At 50.9% G+C, this 17,597-nt stretch overlaps 1 protein-coding gene across 10 annotated transcripts in view; it reads left to right on the top strand.

Moving 5' to 3' along the window:
* The window catches only part of atp8a2 (ATPase phospholipid transporting 8A2), a 38,999-nt gene that overhangs the window by 14,224 nt on the left and 7,178 nt on the right, over positions 1–17,597 (top strand). For 9 of the 10 annotated variants that reach the window (XM_047023514.1, XM_047023513.1, XM_047023512.1 and 6 more), the window contains 20 exons: positions 142–211; positions 405–532; positions 759–870; positions 1,003–1,171; positions 1,316–1,443; positions 1,815–1,892; positions 2,012–2,100; positions 2,222–2,266; positions 2,560–2,632; positions 2,753–2,858; positions 3,004–3,086; positions 3,218–3,267; positions 3,403–3,472; positions 3,607–3,691; positions 3,882–4,021; positions 5,286–5,424; positions 6,075–6,139; positions 12,216–12,388; positions 14,891–15,074; positions 15,967–16,077. In XM_047023514.1, coding sequence (XP_046879470.1) covers positions 142–211; positions 405–532; positions 759–870; positions 1,003–1,171; positions 1,316–1,443; positions 1,815–1,892; positions 2,012–2,100; positions 2,222–2,266; positions 2,560–2,632; positions 2,753–2,858; positions 3,004–3,086; positions 3,218–3,267; positions 3,403–3,472; positions 3,607–3,691; positions 3,882–4,021; positions 5,286–5,424; positions 6,075–6,139; positions 12,216–12,388; positions 14,891–15,074; positions 15,967–16,077 — 2,098 coding nt within the window. The remainder of the gene's footprint in view (positions 1–141; positions 212–404; positions 533–758; positions 871–1,002; positions 1,172–1,315; positions 1,444–1,814; positions 1,893–2,011; positions 2,101–2,221; positions 2,267–2,559; positions 2,633–2,752; positions 2,859–3,003; positions 3,087–3,217; positions 3,268–3,402; positions 3,473–3,606; positions 3,692–3,881; positions 4,022–5,285; positions 5,425–6,074; positions 6,140–12,215; positions 12,389–14,890; positions 15,075–15,966; positions 16,078–17,597) is intronic. The other variant, XM_047023515.1, reaches the window with a different exon arrangement.

Below are 17,597 nucleotides of genomic sequence, written 5' to 3'. Positions count from 1 at the left end.
CATCCTAGCTGTGGGAGATCGACATTGTTCTCATGCCTTTTTGTGTGGTGTGTCAAAACATTCTATTATTTTCATCACCTTATTGTACGGGGCATGACTGATGTCATGTGACCTGAACGCTGCCCGTGTCTCCCCCCACAGTGAGCCTCAGGCCATGTGCTACACAGAGACCTCCAACCTAGACGGAGAGACCAACCTGAAAATCCGACAGGTAGGATGGAGAAGAGCGACCCAAGGGAGAGCTTGTGTGTGTGTGGCCCCTCCTATGGGCGGATGTGAAGCCCTCTGCTTGCGTGTAAAAAGGGCTATACAAATACATTTGAATTGATTTGATCCGAAGGTAGAAAGCGAGTGGGGAAACTCTGTGTGTGTGTGTGTGTGTAACAGCAGTGTGTTCCTCTCAGGGTCTCTCGCTCACGGCCAGCCTGCAGTCCCTGGAGGAGCTGCTGAGTCTGTCTGGTCGTCTGGAGTGTGAGGGGCCCAACAGACACCTGTACGACTTCACAGGGACGCTACGCCTGGAGAACCACATGTGAGACACACAAGCACATAACACACTCACACAAGCATATAACACACTCACACAAGCACATAACACACTCATACAAGCACATAACACACTCACACAAGCACACAACACTCTCACACGAGCACACACAACACTCTCACACAAGCACATAACACACTGAGCTGAGGCTTGCTGAGACGAGCTCTCACGTGGCTCCAACCGGGTGAACCAACCGCCCTCTCTCCTCCAGCGCGGTTCCCCTCGGTCCAGACCAAGTGTTGCTTCGTGGCGCCCAGCTCAGGAACACGCAGTGGGTGGTGGGAATCATAGTCTACACAGGGCATGACTCCAAACTGATGCAGGTAAAGACCGGGCCACAGTGGGATACCCACCACACTTAACCTGGGAGTTTGGAACTCAGCACCAAATCCTTTTTTGCACTTTTATGTCATGTCAACGTACATATACTCAGCCCATCCCCCATGCGTCTCTAGAACTCGACCAAGGCACCTCTGAAACGCTCCAATGTGGAGAGAGTGACAAACATGCAGATCCTGGTGCTGTTTTGCATCCTCCTGGTGATGGCGCTAGTGAGCTCAATAGGTGCTGCCATCTGGAACAAGCAACACACCGAGGAAGCCTGCTGGTACCTGTCTCGTAAAGGTGACAACACTCTTCTCTTACACACACACACACACACACACACACACGCTCATGCTGTGCATGCACAAACACATATACCACATACACAATACCCATTACTCTTGTTTAATATATTTGTGTGTGTGTGTGTGTGTGTGTGTTCAGGTGACATCTCCACTAACTTCATGTACAACCTGTTGACGTTTATCATCCTCTACAACAACCTGATCCCCATCAGCCTGCTGGTCACTCTGGAGGTGGTCAAGTTCACACAAGCCCTCTTCATCAACTGGGTATGTGTGTGTGTGTGTGTGTAATCCAGCAGATACAGAGTGTGTGTGTGAATCCAGCAGATAGAGTGTGTGTGTGTGTGTGTGTGTGTGTGTGTGTGTGTGTGTGTGGGTGTGTGTGTGTGTGTGTGTGTGTGTGTGTGTGTGTGTGTGTGAATCCAGCAGATACAGAGTGTGTGTGTGTGAATCCAGCAGATAGAGAGAGTGTGTGTGTGTGTGTGTGAATCCAGCAGATAGAGAGAGTGTGTGTGTGTGAATCCAGCAGATAGAGTGTGTGTGTGTGTGTGAATCCAGCAGATAGAGAGAGAGTGTGTGTGTGAATCCATCAGCTACAGAGTGTGTGTAGCAGCTCTCCTCTTGTTGGTGTCCATCAGGATGAGGAGATGTACTACTCAGAGACGGACACGCCCGCCGTGGCTCGGACGTCCAATCTGAACGAAGAACTGGGCCAGGTCAGGACACAACTCCAGCCACTGACTTCTGTTCTGCTAATGAGGACTTAAAGCTAATAGACCCCTGATGTCTCTCTCTCTTTCTATCTCCTACCTCATCTCAATTTTTGACCTTCCAGGTGAAGTATCTGTTTTCTGACAAGACAGGGACTCTCACCTGTAACATCATGCACTTCAAGAAGTGTACCATAGCTGGAATCACATACGGGTACAGTATTCTCTCATGTCTGGGTTTGCTGTGTGCAGTATATCATTTAGATTTTTCCGTTTCAATTTCTGTTTACGGATCCAATGATTCAAATCAATCAGATAAACCTTTGCCACTGCAGGCATTTCCCTGATCTGGACTGTGATCGCTCCATGGAAGACTTCAGGTCTGCCTCTTTCTCTCACGCTCACTCTATCTTTCAATCAGCAGCGTACTTCCAGTGTCAAACTAATTCATCACGTGTCACCCACTACTACTAACATGACCTTGGTGTCTCTCTCTCTGTCCTCTCTCTCTTTCTGTCCTCTCTCTCTCTCCCTCTCTCTCTGTCCTCTCTCTCTCTGTCCTCTCTGTCCTCTCTCTCTCTCTCTCTCTGTCCTCTCTTTCTTTCTCTCTCTCTTTCTCTCTCCTCTCTCTCTGTCCTCTCTCTCTCTGTCCTCTCTCCTTCCCTCCCTCCAGTCACCTCCCACCCAGCACCAAAGACTCCACAGAGTTTGACGACCCCACACTCGTCCAGAACATCGAGAACCACGTAGGTGTTCCCTAACTCTTCTCAGACAGAGGCAATATAACCACAGGACATGTTCCAGGTGTTGGTGTGCAGGCTGTGATTAATGCTCACCTCCCGGCCTGTTGGTCCTCCTCCCTCCAGCCCACGTCTGCTCAGATCTGTGAGTTCCTCACCATGATGGCGGTGTGTCACACTGTGGTCCCGGAGAGAGACGCAGACCAGCTCATCTACCAGGCCTCCTCGCCAGGTCAGACGGCCAATCACATCGCTGACGAGACACCAAACCGACCAATGACAACTCTGCGCTGACGGGGGGGGGGACTAATCCATGACGAAGCGAGATGGTCACTGTAACTGATTGCCTCTGACGTGTGTGTGTGTTTTCGTCTCAGACGAGGGGGCGTTGGTGAAAGGAGCCAAAGGTCTTGGCTTTGTTTTCACTGCTAGAACCCCACACTCTGTCATCATTAATGCTGTAAGTGCTGTGTTTGAATATTACAAAGAATGATATCACTTTATATATGGGACATGTGATTTAATGCCTGCATGTCCTTGTTAATAAGACCATATCTTGTTCTCAGTTTAACTAGTGCACTTGTGTTCTAGAGAGGAAAGGACCTGACTTTTGAGCTTTTGAATGTGCTGGAGTTTTCAAGGTAAGGTCTCACACACACACGCAAACACACATGCACACTGTACTCTGCAAACTCTCCATCTGTATGAGATACAATACAATACGGTGGTGAGAGTTCTAACAATACCAAACCAGTGAGGATGTTTTACTTCTGCAGCAACCGCAAACGCATGTCTGTGGTGGTCCGAACCGCCAGTGGGAAACTGCGTCTGTACTGCAAGGGAGCGGTGGGTGTCCTCCTTTAGCGACCTCTCAGTCATCACTTCAGACCAAGACGCTAAGCTAACTGGCTCACTAGTTGACTGGCTCATGTTGATGATGAAACGGCGCAGGCTGATGATGTCACGCTTCTGTGTTTCAGGATAACGTGATCTTCGAGCGTCTGACAGAGGCGTCCCAGTACAAGGAGCTGACCATCGCTCACCTGGAGCAGTTTGCCACCGAGGGTAAGGATGGACAAGGAACGCCCTGCCGTCGTCTGCTTCCACCTGGCCTCTCTCACATCCAGAGGCATGAGAGGCATGAGAGCCATGTCTCGACATGGCTGTGAACTGCTGTTTTACCACTGCGGAATACGAAGGTTTGAACATTTGTAACTGTCAGATATTCAAAGGTTATCCCTGCCCCCCTCCTCAGGTCTCAGGACTCTGTGCTTCGCCTACGTGGACCTGGAGGAGACAGCGTACCAGGAGTGGCTGAAGGAACACACCCGCATCAGCACCGTGCTCAAAGACCGCGCCCAGAAACTGGAGGAGTGCTACGAACTACTGGAGCAGGTAGCTACCAGCGGTGTTGGCTGCTGGCTCATTACTTGCCTGTTAGTCCCCTTCAGATCTCTCATGGCGACTCAGGCAGAGCTTTCTCACCCTCTATAGGATGGTTCTAATCAGTCATTTTTACTTTGTCAGGAGGCAACTTTTTACTTTCACTCCTTATATTTTTTTACACAAATATCTGTACTTTCTACTTCTTACATGTTCAAGCCAGGCTCGTTACTTTTGTAAATGTAAACATGAGTATCTGTACTTGGACTTAAGTGAAGGATGTGTGTCCGTGGACACGTGGGCCATTTCTGGTAATAAGAGACACAGCATTGAACGTCTGCTGGATTTCTCTTTGTCCACTTATAAGGTTGCTGTAGATTTTTGGAGCCAGTAGGGGGCAGTGTGTTCCCATTGCTTGCTGCCACCCACAACACCTCAACCACAGAGGGGGGAAAAAAGTCTGAAAATGTCAATATGCAGAGAGTCAAAACAGTAATCCATTGGAGACGCTTCTGTAGCCTTAGCATGTTGAATTCAGAACTAGTTCCTCACTCGCCCACCGCTTCAGTTGAGATGTTTTTTGATGTTTCTTCACCACGGCAAATGTTCGCATGACGCTTTTGCTCGTGGCTTAATTAGCTTCTCTTTTTTTTTTTTTTTTCGAGGGAGACAGCTCAGCAAAAGGTTAAAGCGCAGGGGAGCGGCCAGGACAGGAGGGGTAGACATTGGAGAGAGGGGGGGGGAGGGAGAGAACAGAGAGCAGAGACTTGAGGGAGGGATCGGGCAGGGGGAGAGGTAGACTGGAAGACCACAGAGCTAATTACCTGCACTAGTCTGCCAAGAGACCTATAAAAGTGGAGCAAACAACACATCAGTGTTACCTGGTGGGAGCGTGTGTGTGTGTGTGTGTGTGTGTGTGTCTGCGTGTGTGTGTGTGTGTATTTGTAAATACTGAACAAATTGTAGTCGAGGGGGGGGGGGAGCCATTAACAGCCAGTTCTGAAGCTGCTGCTTGGCCCAAAGACAGCGTGTCAGAAGAACAGCCCAGCTCTCTCATGGCTGAGACTGGCACACTGCCACATCTACAACTCTGCTCACATCCACATTCCTGTAATGTAGCATATGGTGTCTTCTGGAAGCAGTGCCCCACACACACACACACTCACGTATAGTGGTTTCCTAGACACAGTTAAGACATGTGCAAATCTGTCACCCTACATTTGAAATGACTTACGATGTTTCATGTTGTACATGTCTGTGTGTGTGTGTGTGTCAGAACCTGCTGTTGTTGGGAGCCACTGCCATAGAGGACCGTCTCCAGGCGGGGGTTCCAGAGACCATCGCTACTCTGATGAGGGCCGACATCAAGATCTGGGTCCTCACAGGAGACAAGCAGGAGACGGCCATCAACATCGGTGAGGGAAGGAGATGGAGAGAGAGAGTAGGGAGGGAGAGAGAGAGAGAGAGAGTAGGGAGAGAGAGTAGGGAGGGAGAGAGAGAGAGAGAGAGAGAGTAGGGAGGGAGAGAGAGAGAGTAGGGAGAGAGAGAGAGAGAGAGAGTAGGGAGGGAGAGAGAGAGAGAGAGAGAGAGAGAGAGAGAGAGAGAGAGAGAGAGAGAGAGAGAGAGAGAGAGAGAGAGTAGGGAGGGAGGGAGAGAGAGAGAGTAGGGAGGGAGAGAGAGAGAGTAGGGAGGGAGAGAGAGAGTGAGAGAGTAGGGAGAGAGAGAGAGAGAGAGAGAGAGAGTAGGGAGGGAGAGAGAGAGAGAGAGAGAGTAGGGAGAGAGAGAGAGAGAGAGAGTAGGGAGGGAGAGAGAGAGAGAGAGGGTAGGGAGGGAGAGAGAGAGAGAGAGGGTAGGGAGGGAGAGAGAGAGAGAGAGAGAGAGAGTAGGGAGGGAGAGGGCTGAGGCAGAGAGGTCAAGAAGGGAGGAGAGGGGGAGGAATGGGGAATACAATAAACAAAATAAGAAACCGTTTTAAGATGTTTTCCATTCAGTATGGCAGTATGTCCTGTCCACATCAGGGCATGGAGTGAGAGAGTAGAAAGTGAGCCATGTCTCTCTGTCTCAGGTTACTCCTGTCGCCTGGTGACACATGGCATGTCCCTCATCATCGTCAACGAAGACTCACTGGACGTGAGTACGCCCTCCTCCCTCCCCTCCCCTCCTTCCTCCTGTCCTTCCTCCCTCCCCTCCTCCTCTCCTTCCTTCCTCCCATCCTCCTTTTCTTCCTCTCCTTCCTCCCTCCTCTCCTCCCTCCCTCCCCTCCTCTCCTTCCTCTCCCTTCTCTCTCCTTCTTCCCCTCGTCTTTGCTCTAAGTTTTCTTTCTCTCACTCTTTTTCACCATGCAAGATAGTATGTGACATTGAACGTGTGTGTTTTTGCTTGTACATCTTCGTGTGTGTGTGTGTACAGAAAGTGTGTGTGTTGAGGGTGGGGGGGGGGGTTGTCTACAGAAGGTAACCGTGGGAACTAGGGTGTGGTGTGCAGATTTGTGGGTGTGGCTCATTGTCTGCACGCAGGTGGAGGTGATTAAGGTGTCTGGTGTCGTCCTGGAGAGGAGGATGAAAGAGAGACAGATACCGCTCTGTTGCTTCACCTCTCCCCCTCTCTCTGTCTGTCCCTTAAACACACACACAGGCATACACACACAGGCATACACATGCAAGCATGCCTAGTGTGTTTTGTCAGCCTCTTTTACAATTTTCATGAGAATGATCTAATTTAGTGAACGGTAAACAACATGAAACAAGTTGTGTGTGTGTCAAACAGCCACAGAGAAGGAAAGAGTTGAGCTGTTCCTAATTCTTCAGATTAGATTTGCAGTGAGGCTTCCATAACTGCTAGCACCATGTATGTGTTCTGTGTCCAAGGGACTAGATGACTTTCATGTGAGAGTTGTGATCCATGCACATGCACGCGCACGTGCACACAGTTAGCGTCAGTCACTCTTTGTCTGAAGCTCTTGTGATGTTTACGAGAGACAGACAGGAGACAGATAGCAGGAGGGACTAGGGCCTGTGAACCTTTTAGCGTGTCTTGAGTGTGTACACTGTGTGTGTGTGTAAGGTTGTGTTCACAGGGAATTTATAGAAAAGTGTGCAAACCCTGTGATTGTTTAGACAGAGGAATCGAGGTCAACATTTGCCCTTTTAGAGAGTGGTGGATGTATGGAAAGAAGTTTAGTGAGGAGAGACAGACTTGTGTGTGTTCACTGTAGCTTAAAAAGTTGGTTATTATTGAGTGTAAGAGTGACCCTAAACCATGACTGATAGTTGACTGTATCTCATCACTGTATTTTGTGGAAAAAATCATGAAACCTAGCTTCATATGTGTTGGATTTAATCAAATGATACATTGTGTTGTGTTGTCGATGTGTTGGAGAGGGAGAGATCATGTTCAGAACACTGGCAAGAGCAGGGTGGTAAGGATGAAAGCAAACGTCTTGGTCGTATCTGACTGCACTTTAAATAACTGATGGGACTGGGAGGAAGGGAGAGGGAGAGGGGGGAGTGGAGAGAAGGAGAGAGGGAGAGAGGGGGGGGAGTGGAGAGAGGGAGAGAGAGGGTGTGTGAATGTGGAGCTCTGTCGTGAGAGAAAGCAGAAGCTCGATGGTGTCGGAAATGTCACCGTTTAAACCAGCGGCCTGTTGCCCCATATCCCTCTAAGGTCTGTCCTGCCCGCCCCCCCACACACACACCTACTTCTGGTCCTTTTGTGAGACCGAGCTCATCTGTTGATCTTGCGGTTTGTAGTCTAGCGGATGTTCCCCCCCGCCCCTCCATCCCCCTCTCCTTTTCCATGTCTCCTTCACGCTCCTACCTATCCAGCTGTCAGCACCTCCCCCCCTCTCCCCAGACACTAGACAGCCTGTGTTTGAGAGAGAGAAACAGAGAGAGTCAGAATGATAGATATTTAAGTAGCCAGGAGAGCAGGTATGTATGAATATGTGTTTGCGAGTAAGACAGGGAATTTGTTAATTGTATTTTGTAAGGGATAGAGTCAATCCGAGGGGAATGGAATTTAAAGAGCGAGAGAGAGAGATCTGGGATGGGGATGAGTGAGGGGGTAATGCGATCTCCTTTTGGCGCTCCTTCTCGTCAAAACAAATCGAGCGAGCAATGCCTCCTGGGTAAACATGGCGGCCTGGGATTGTGATGCTGTGACAGGCTCCATCTGTCACCCTCCTATCAGATGCCTCACATATATATATACACACACACACACACACACACACACATATACACCACACATCCGCTAAACCTCCCTCGAGCTCTCTCTCATGTATACACACACCCCCGGTAACCCTTCCTCTATTTCTCATGTACGCACACACACACACACACACACACACACACACAGTCTTTACAGTAAAGGTGGTGGCTTGCACCCAGATGAGTGCGATAGTCTTGGATATACATTTCATCAATCTTACCCACAACCCCCCTTTCTCCTGTCACACCGCCCGCATTACAACTCCTACACAAACATCCTCACTGTGTGTTGCCCATTCATCATTTCTCTCCCTCTCCATCCACCCATAGCTCTCTCACACACACTCACTCTCCTCAGAAACCCGAGCAACACAGGTCGTGTGACGTTTGCGATTTATAGGTACTGTAGGTGTCCAAGTCTGAATTCTTCACACAGCAGGACGAGTGCGTGTGCCTGTGCCTGTGTGTGTGTGTGTGCGTGTATACTTATCTCTGCATATGTTCGTGTGTGTGTGTGCTCCTGTCAGTGGAGGATGTGGATGTCTGTTTAGACAGATGCTCTGGCTGGGATAATTAAACGCTGTATTAAATCTGACCGATGACAGAATCTGCACCTCAGATATGAGCATGCCTTTCCACACCCCACACACACACACACACCACCCCACCCCTCCCATCTATGAATGGGGAACAGATCCCGCCCCTTTAAGGCTAGCCCTACCTATGTGCGGACTGCGGAGTGTTTGTGTGTGTGTGTGTGAGAGACAAGGTGACCTCCCCCCCTGAACTCTCGCAGCTCTAAATATAAACCTGATAAGATTCCATACAGGGGCCTGAGAACATGGCTTACAAAATATGTAGATGTGTGTGTGTGCGTGTCCATGTGCTTTTAATGTGTGTGTGTGAGAAAATGTGTTTCGCTTTGTTCTCAGCTGAAATGCATTTAAATAAAACAACATTTAGTTTGGAACATGAAAATGCTTTTTGCTCAGTTCTGTCATTCGATGACAAGGAAATATGTCCATGACTTGATTTGTACAGACCCCTCTAAACTGGGAACAACCTATTTCTGCGTGAGAAAAATGATTAATTGCTGCTAAATGATGCCCGTGGGTTATGTTTTGTATACACAGTCTCCTCTCTATCGGGTTAACAAAACAATGTATTCTTGTATTCGGATTGAATTAAAGTTCAGTAGCCAGTTCCATGTCATGGTGCTGCTCCATGACTAGAAGTCTGGTAATCAACTAAGACAGAACCAGACAGGTTCTGTTAAGTTGCTCTGCATTAGCTGGCTTAGGTTGTTTGGCCAGCTGTTGTGCTAACTTGTGTTTAGCCTTTGGTTAGCGATCGTCTGTTTAGGGACACTCCAGCTCTCTGTTTCAGCTTTTATGGAGTGGGTGTGTAGCATTGTCCTTTGTTGGGGTGTGTGTGTGAGAGAGAGTGTTTGTGTGCTGCTGTTGTCTTCTCTGGGGATGCCCTAACAAGTAGCTGACGACCATTACCACCTCTATGCAAAACCATTAAGCTGTTTGCTGCCCATTTAGCTTGTGTGCGTGTGTGTATGTATGAGTGTGTTTGTATGAGTATCATTGTGTATACCCAAGGCTACAACCAGGACAGGCTGATATTCCTCATGGTGTTGTGATAGCCTGCCTGGCTGTACTGCTCCCTGCTAGCCATGCTTTCCCGCCCGCGCACCCCAGCTAGCCTAGCCGCGCAGCATATAGCATTCCTCTTTCTATCTCACCTAACATCTACATCCACCGTAAAATACATCTTCTCTGCTGTACACATGTTGGATTTGACATGGGTGTAGAGGATTGGTGACTGACTGTGTATGTGGACACAGACACCCGCATGCATGCATAGACACACGCACACGCACGCACGCACGCTCTCACACAAACACAGACTGTGATTTGCAGAACTCTGACAACCTGTAATCTCCTTTAATCCCGTCATTCTATTTGTGTTTTTCTTGGGCCTGTTTGGGAGAAGGTAAATGCAAACAGGAATTCCGGAGCACAAAGGAAAACACCCAGCTCCGGGCTGAGAAAACAAGGACAGGGAATTCTGGGAGATGAGCTCTGGGTCGTGTTTTAGAGGGAATGTGGAGCAGGCATTACTTTTAGCGGGAAAAATGAGGCGTTGAGGTGGATCTGTAGGAACAAAGGTGTTTGTGTGTGTGTGGTGTGTGTGTGTGGTGTGTGTGTGTGTGGTGTGTGTGTGTGTGTGTGGTGTGTGTGTGTGTGTGTGTGTGGTGTGTGTGTGTGTGTGGTGTGTGTGTGTGGTGTGTGTGTGTGTGGTGTGTGTGTGTGTGTGTGTGTGTGTGTGTGTGTGTGTGTGTGTGTGTGTGTGTGTGTGTGTGTGTGTGTGGTGTGTGTGTGTGTGTGTGGTGTGTGTGTGTGTGGTGTGTGTGTGTGTGTGTGTGTGGTGTGTGTGTGTGTGGTGTGTGTGTGTGTGTGTGTGTGTGTGTGTGTGTGTGTGTGTGGTGTGTGTGTGTGTGTGTGTGTGTGTGTGTGGTGTGTGTGTGGTGTGTGTGTGTGTGTGTGGTGTGTGTGTGGTGTGTGTGTGTGTGGTGTGTGTGTGTGTGTGTGTGTGGTGTGTGTGTGTGTGTGGTGTGTGTGTGTGTGTGGTGTGTGTGTGTGGTGTGTGTGTGTGTGTGTGTGTGGTGTGTGTGTGTGTGGTGTGTGTGTGTGTGTGTGTGTGGTGTGTGTGTGTGTGTGGTGTGTGTGTGTGGTGTGTGTGTGTGTGTGTGTGTGGTGTGTGTGTGTGTGGTGTGTGTGTGTGTGGTGTGTGTGTGTGTGTGTGTGTGGTGTGTGTGTGTGTGGTGTGTGTGTGTGTGGTGTGTGTGTGTGTGGTGTGTGTGTGTGGTGTGTGTGTGTGTGTGTGGTGTGTGTGTGTGTGGTGTGTGTGTGTGCTACTGAGAAGTGTGTCACACATTGGTAAGTTGAGAGAGGGGTCATCTCAGTATGGATGACAGGATGAGCTAGGGTCAGCTGCCAGGAATACTCTAGACAGTGCGTTGGTGCCACTGTTTCTCTCTCTGTGAGTGAGTGTGTGTGTGTGTTATATGAGAATAACATAATAGCAATGTTAGTTTGTCTTTTAAGATGCCTTCATCAGCACATCTGAAGTTTATGTTTCGTAACTGATTACAGAATCAAATGTACTTTTGTATGTCTGTATGTCATATTTCTTCATATGTTTGTTTGGGCCTGTGTGTGTGTGTGGCCTGCCTCATAGCGTGTTGCGTGCAGGCTCCCCCACATGTTCCTCATTACCGTGGATGAGATGTTTGTTTTCTCCATTAGTGACTGCTCCTCCAGTATCATCAGCTCCATCAAAACTGCCCCAAACTCCTGCCCCATAAACAGGCCTGCACACTCACCGCCTCACGCACTCGCCCTGTCCTGCTTGTTTTTACACCTTCTAATGTGTGTATGGGAGGGGGGGAAGGGAGTGTGTTTTGGACCGTAAACGATACACGGTACTTGATGTGTGGCTGTGTTGACGTGGTACGAGAGTTGAGATTGTGTTGCTCTGAATGAAAAGAGATGAACGCAGCCTGGAGCGCTAACGTCCTCACGACACGGATCACTTTCTACTCCCTGCCTTACTTGTTCTCTCACAATATTGACCCTTCCCTTTCTCTCTCTGTCTCCCTCCCTCCCCTCGGTCCATTGTGCTCCCTCTCTCTGCTAATGCCTGTTCCTGTACAGTAAGGTGTGTGTGTGTGTGGCTCAGGGGTGCGCTTGGTGATAGAGACCAGATGTGTTTGTGGAAGAAAACGACAGGGGCATCGACGGCCGATGTGGCACCACTTAAAACGCCTCCTTCGGCTTCTTCCAGCGTTAAGACTTTCCCACAGTTTCACCGTGGCGTGTCAGTCAGTGTGTGTGTGTGTGTGTGTCTGTGTGGCGTGTCTTGTGTGTGTGTGTGTGTGTGTGTGTGTCCGTGCTCCCCCTGACCTGGGCTCTGTCGCCCCCCTGCAGGCGACGCGTGCCGCCCTGACGGCCCACTGCACCTCCCTGGGAGAGTCTCTGGGGAAGGAGAACGAGCTGGCGCTCATCATAGACGGACAGACGCTGAAGTACGCTCTCTCCTTCGAGCTCCGACAGGCTTTTCTGGACCTGGCGCTCTCCTGCAAGGCTGTGATCTGCTGCCGGTAGGATGCTCACACACACACACACACATCCCTCTTCAGTCCGAGGCTGGCCACTTAACTGCAGAGACCTGAACTCCCTCCACATAGACTCCCATCTCTGTGAGAGAGTGTGTGCGTGTACTGTGTGTGTGTGTGTGTGTGTGTGTACCGTGTGTGTTAAAGGTTGCAGGTTGCCCAGGGTCAGTAAATGAATGGAGATGATAAAAGCTTGGCATGTGGCTCACAGGGGTAATGTAATACACTGCTCTGCATGGAAATGTCAAAGTCATGACTCACTTACTGCTGTTAACCCAGAAACGACGCACACACACTTCCACACACACACACTTCCACACACACACACACACATCCACACACTTTTCATTCATATAAAGTATACTGCACTCAGAGAATGTTTACTGTACGTGCCCTTATTTAGTCATGTTTCCATCCTGAGCCAGCTGCGCATGTGTGTGTGCACGTGCGTGTGTGTGTGTGCACGTGCGTGTGTGTGTGGATTTCTGCCAACATGGGTTCTGTGTGTGTGTGTTTCAGGAGGAGGGGAGTAATTGACTCTCTCTAGCATAAAGGCCGTATCCGGACTCAGGTCTCCCAGGCCTTACAAACAGCCTTCCAACCCCCCCTCCCCACCCCTCCCTCTGCCATAAGCAGACTGAGGTGCAGAAGTGACTGGGATCCTTTCCGCCTGCTGTGTGCGTGTGCGTGCGTGTGTGTCTGTGCATTACATAGTTTGATTATGTGATTGTCTATAATGGTAGTGTCTTGTTAGTTCATAGCCAATGAATAGAGGTGTGGATTACATCATGTGTGTGTGTACGTCAGTGCTGTTACTGTATGTGTTTGGGTTTTTAAGTCCATCTACATGTAAAGGTTGGTGTTGCTGGGGAAACGGGCATGCTTGGTTCCTATCTTCACTCTCTGTTTATTTAAACAGCCACTTTAAACTCCTTATTTTCTGCTCAGTTTCACCATGAAGAACATTAAGACCCTTTTATCCCCAGCGTCACCAGTCCCAGACTGGGTGTGTGTGTGTGTGTGTGTGTGTGTGAGGGAAGAAGAGAGGGGGAGAGAGAGGGGGAGAGAGAGAGAAGTAAACACATGCACAGAGACAGACACACAAAAGGAGATCATGATGGAAGCTAAGTCTGTCACACAGACACACAGACTTCAGTGAGCCGAGGCTCAGCTCATCTCTCAGCACCAGGTACAAAGGCCAAGTCTTTCTCGACGGGTTTCCCCTTGAAAATACCCTGTCTGTGTGTCTGTGTGTGTGTGTGTGTGTGGTGAATACTAAGCGGACCACCCAGCTCTGTGGTTTCAGCTTGACCGGGCCTTGGTCCTGCTCATGGCAGACCAGTCAGTCTTTATGACCCGTGGGCTTCCCCCTGGAGCAGGTGTGTGTGTGTGTGTGTGTGTGTGTGTGTGTGTGTGTGTGTGTGTGTGTGGGAGAGCATGTTGGAAAGGTTGAACTCATTTGCATCCTTTTTTCCAATTTAACTAATCATTTATTGAAAGGCCTTCATCTATTTAGCGCTGTACATTTACATGTATTAACAGAGGCTTTGTTCCAAAGCTGTGAGGCCACACATCCTTTGGAAGGTGGAGCTCAGGGTACAGAACCAGAAGTTCCCTGTTCTACTGTTGGCCCTGCATTATCATTTCATTCACACATACACACAGAGAGAGAGAGACTAGAGAGATCAGAGAGAGACCGACAGAGAGAGACCAGACAGAGACCAGAGAGATACAGAGAGAGACCAGAGAGATTAGAGAGAGACTGACAGAGAGACCAGAGAGAGACAGAGAGAGACAGAGACCAGAGAGAGACCAGAGAGACCAGAGAGACCAGAGAGAGACAGAGAGAGACCAGAGAGAGACCGACAAAGAGAGACCAGAGAGAGACAGACATACAGAGACCAGAGAGACCAGACAGAGAGAGGCAGAGAGAGAGGCAGAGAGAGAGTCAGAGAGAGAGTCCAGAGAGAGACCAGAGAGAGACCAGAGAGAGGTCAGGAGGAGCAGGTCAGCAGGGTGGAGTACCACTGGGACATCCTGGCCTCCCTGAACCACTACACACACACACTCAAACACACAGCACACATCAAATGAGCCTTGTTGGTTCCCCTGGTACAGCAGTGATTCAGAGCTTCCTGTTACCTTTTGTACCAAACTAAGACCTCATGTGTTTGAAGTCTTTCTCTGTTTTTCTGCCAAATCTTTTCCCCTTTCTTTCTCACTCACTCCTTCTCCCCACGTTGTCTACTTAACCAGCACATTACATCCTGTTGTTCTGCATGGATTTAGTAGTAAAACATGTCTGTGTTGAGGAAGGGGGGGGGGGGGGTTCAAATCTTTCTACAGTGTCTACATCTACAGTCTATCTGGTTAACAGTTCATGTTTTCTTATTGCATTCCAAACTGACCCTCTATTTCGCTCTCTCTCTCCGCTCTTCTCTGTGTCTCTCTCACTCACTCCCCCCCTCTCTCTCCCCCTCCCTCCAGAGTGTCCCCCCTCCAGAAGTCTGAGATCGTGGACATGGTGAAGAAGCACGTGAAGGCCATCACCCTGGCCATCGGGGACGGGGCCAACGACGTGGGCATGATCCAGACCGCCCACGTGGGAGTGGGCATCAGCGGCAACGAAGGCATGCAGGCCACTAACTCCTCCGACTACTCCATAGCACAGGTGTGTTTAGCACACACACACACACACAGAGGGGTCCGTTCTCCAGCTTGTTTGGAAGCTGGTAGCACTCCTGTGCTAATGGTTTGCATATGCTCCTGTGGACAGAGAGAGGAGGTGGGTGGGTTGAGGTATTTCATGAGGAAAGTTGGAATCTCTTCCACAGTCTCTCTCATGCTCGCTCTCTCTCATGCTCGCTCGCTCTCTCTCTCTCTCTCTCTCTCTCTCTCTCTCTCTCTCTCTCTCTCTCTCTCTCTCTCTCTCTCTCTCTCATGCTCGCTCTCTCTCATGCTCGCTCTCTCTCTCATGCTCGCTCGCTCGCTCTCATGCTCGCTCGCTCGCTCTCATGCTCGCTCTCTCTCTCTCGTTCTCTTTGTCATGCTCGCTCTCTCTCTTTCTCTCTCCATTTATCACTCCCTAACCCTTGGGTGTGTACTTATTTGATCTTTCTATCACTGGGCCTGTTTCCTCTCTCCACCCCCTTCTCTCTATCCACTCATTATCCCCCAGCCCCAACCAAACACACAAACACACTGGATTTCACAATGTGTGTGTTGTCTGACTGTGTGTGTGTGTGTGTTGTCTGACTGTGTGTGTGTGTGTGTTGTCTGACTGTGTGTGTGTGTGTGTTGTCTGACTGTGTGTGTGTTGTCTGACTGTGTGTGTGTGTGTGTTGTCTGACTGTGTGTGTGTTGTCTGACTGTGTGTGTGTTGTCTGACTGTGTGTGTGTGTGTGTTGTCTGACTGTGTGTGTGTTGTCTGACTGTGTGTGTGTGTGTTGTCTGACTGTGTGTGTGTGTGTTGTCTGACTGTGTGTGTGTTGTCTGACTGTGTGTGTGTGTTGTCTGACTGTGTGTGTGTTGTCTGACTGTGTGTGTGTGTTGTCTGCCTCCAGTTCTCCTACCTGGAGAAGCTGCTCCTGGTCCACGGGGCGTGGAGCTACAACCGTGTCACCAAGTGCATCCTGTACTGCTTCTACAAGAACGTGGTGCTCTACATCATCGAGGTGAAGCCCTCACCCCCCTCTGCCCTCACCCCCCTCTGCCCTCACCCCCCTCTGCCCTCACCCCCCTCTGCCCTCACCCCCCTCTGCCCTCACCCCCCTCTGCCCTCACCCCCCTCTGCCCTCACCCCCCTCTGCCCTCACCCCCCTCTGCCCTCACCCCCCTCTGCCCTCAGCCCCCTCTGCCCTCACCCCCCTCTCCCCTCACCCCCCTCTGCCCTCACCCCCCTCTCCCCTCACCCCCCTCTGCCCTCACCCCCCTCTGCCCTCAGCCCCCTCTGCCCTCATCCCCCTCTGCCCTCACCCCCCTCTGCCCTCACCCCCCTCTGCCCTCACCCCCCTCTGCCCTCACCCCCCTCTGCCCTCACCCCCCTCTGCCCTCACCCCCCTCTGCCCTCACCCCCCTCTGCCCTCACCCCCCTCTGCCCTCACCCCCCTCTGCCCTCACCCCCCTCTGCCCTCAGCCCCCTCTGCCCTCACCCCCCTCTCCCCTCACCCCCCTCTGCCCTCACCCCCCTCTCCCCTCACCCCCCTCTGCCCTCACCCCCCTCTGCCCTCAGCCCCCCTCTGCCCTCATCCCCCTCTGCCCTCACCCCCCTCTGCCCTCACCCCCCTCTGCCCTCACCCCCCTCTGCCCTCACCCCCCTCTCCCCTCACCCCCCTCTGCCCTCACCCCCCTCTGCCCTCAGCCCCCTCTGCCCTCACCCCCCTCTGCCCTCACCCCCCTCTCCCCTCACCCCCCTCTGCCCTCACCCCCCTCTGCCCTCAGCCCCCTCTGCCCTCACCCCCCTCTGCCCTCACCCCCCTCTCCCCTCACCCCCCTCTGCCCTCACCCCCCTCTGCCCTCAGCCCCCTCTGCCCTCACCCCCCTCTCCTGCTCTGACGCACGTGTGTGTGTGTGTGTGTGTGTGTGTGTGTGTGTGTGTGTGTGTGTGTGTGTGTGTGTGTGTGTGACGGTTGTTTAGAGAGTTTCCTCAGTGGGAGACTGCTGTCTGACTAGCAGGCAGGTGGACTTCTTAAAAGCCCTCCCTTCTGAAACCTTCTTCTTCCTCCTCTCTCTCTCACACACACACACACACAAACACACTCGTACATTAACAGAGACATTTTGCAGCTGTTTGTCGAGTTGGTTGACAGTGATGGATGAGGTGCCCCTCTGGTGTCTGCTTTCTGTCTCATGCACACACACACACACACACTTACACACACACTTACACAAACCCCACGCACAGTTACTGTTGATGCATACTTCCTGGCTGAGTGTGTGTGTGTGTGTGTGTTTGTGTAGGATGTGTGAGGGTCACTCTGGCCAGTCTGTGGTGAGGGGCATTTGTCAGCTGTGCCCCTCTCCCCTCCCCTCCCCTCCTGTCTGATGTTAAGGATGTCAGCAGGTGCAGACCGCCATGGGACCCGCGGTCTCTCTGCCACTGTCCCCCTCACTCAGGCCTGTGTGTGTGTGTATGCGTGCGTGTGTGTGTGTGTGTGCTCGATCGTGTGTTTCTATGATTATCTCACATGATTGT

Source organism: Hypomesus transpacificus, chromosome 8 (genome assembly GCF_021917145.1).
Source record: "Hypomesus transpacificus isolate Combined female chromosome 8, fHypTra1, whole genome shotgun sequence".
Classification (NCBI taxonomy): Eukaryota; Metazoa; Chordata; class Actinopteri; order Osmeriformes; family Osmeridae; genus Hypomesus; species Hypomesus transpacificus.
The sequence above is the reverse complement of the archived record's forward strand: the minus strand, read 5'-3'. Positions and strand labels throughout refer to the sequence as shown.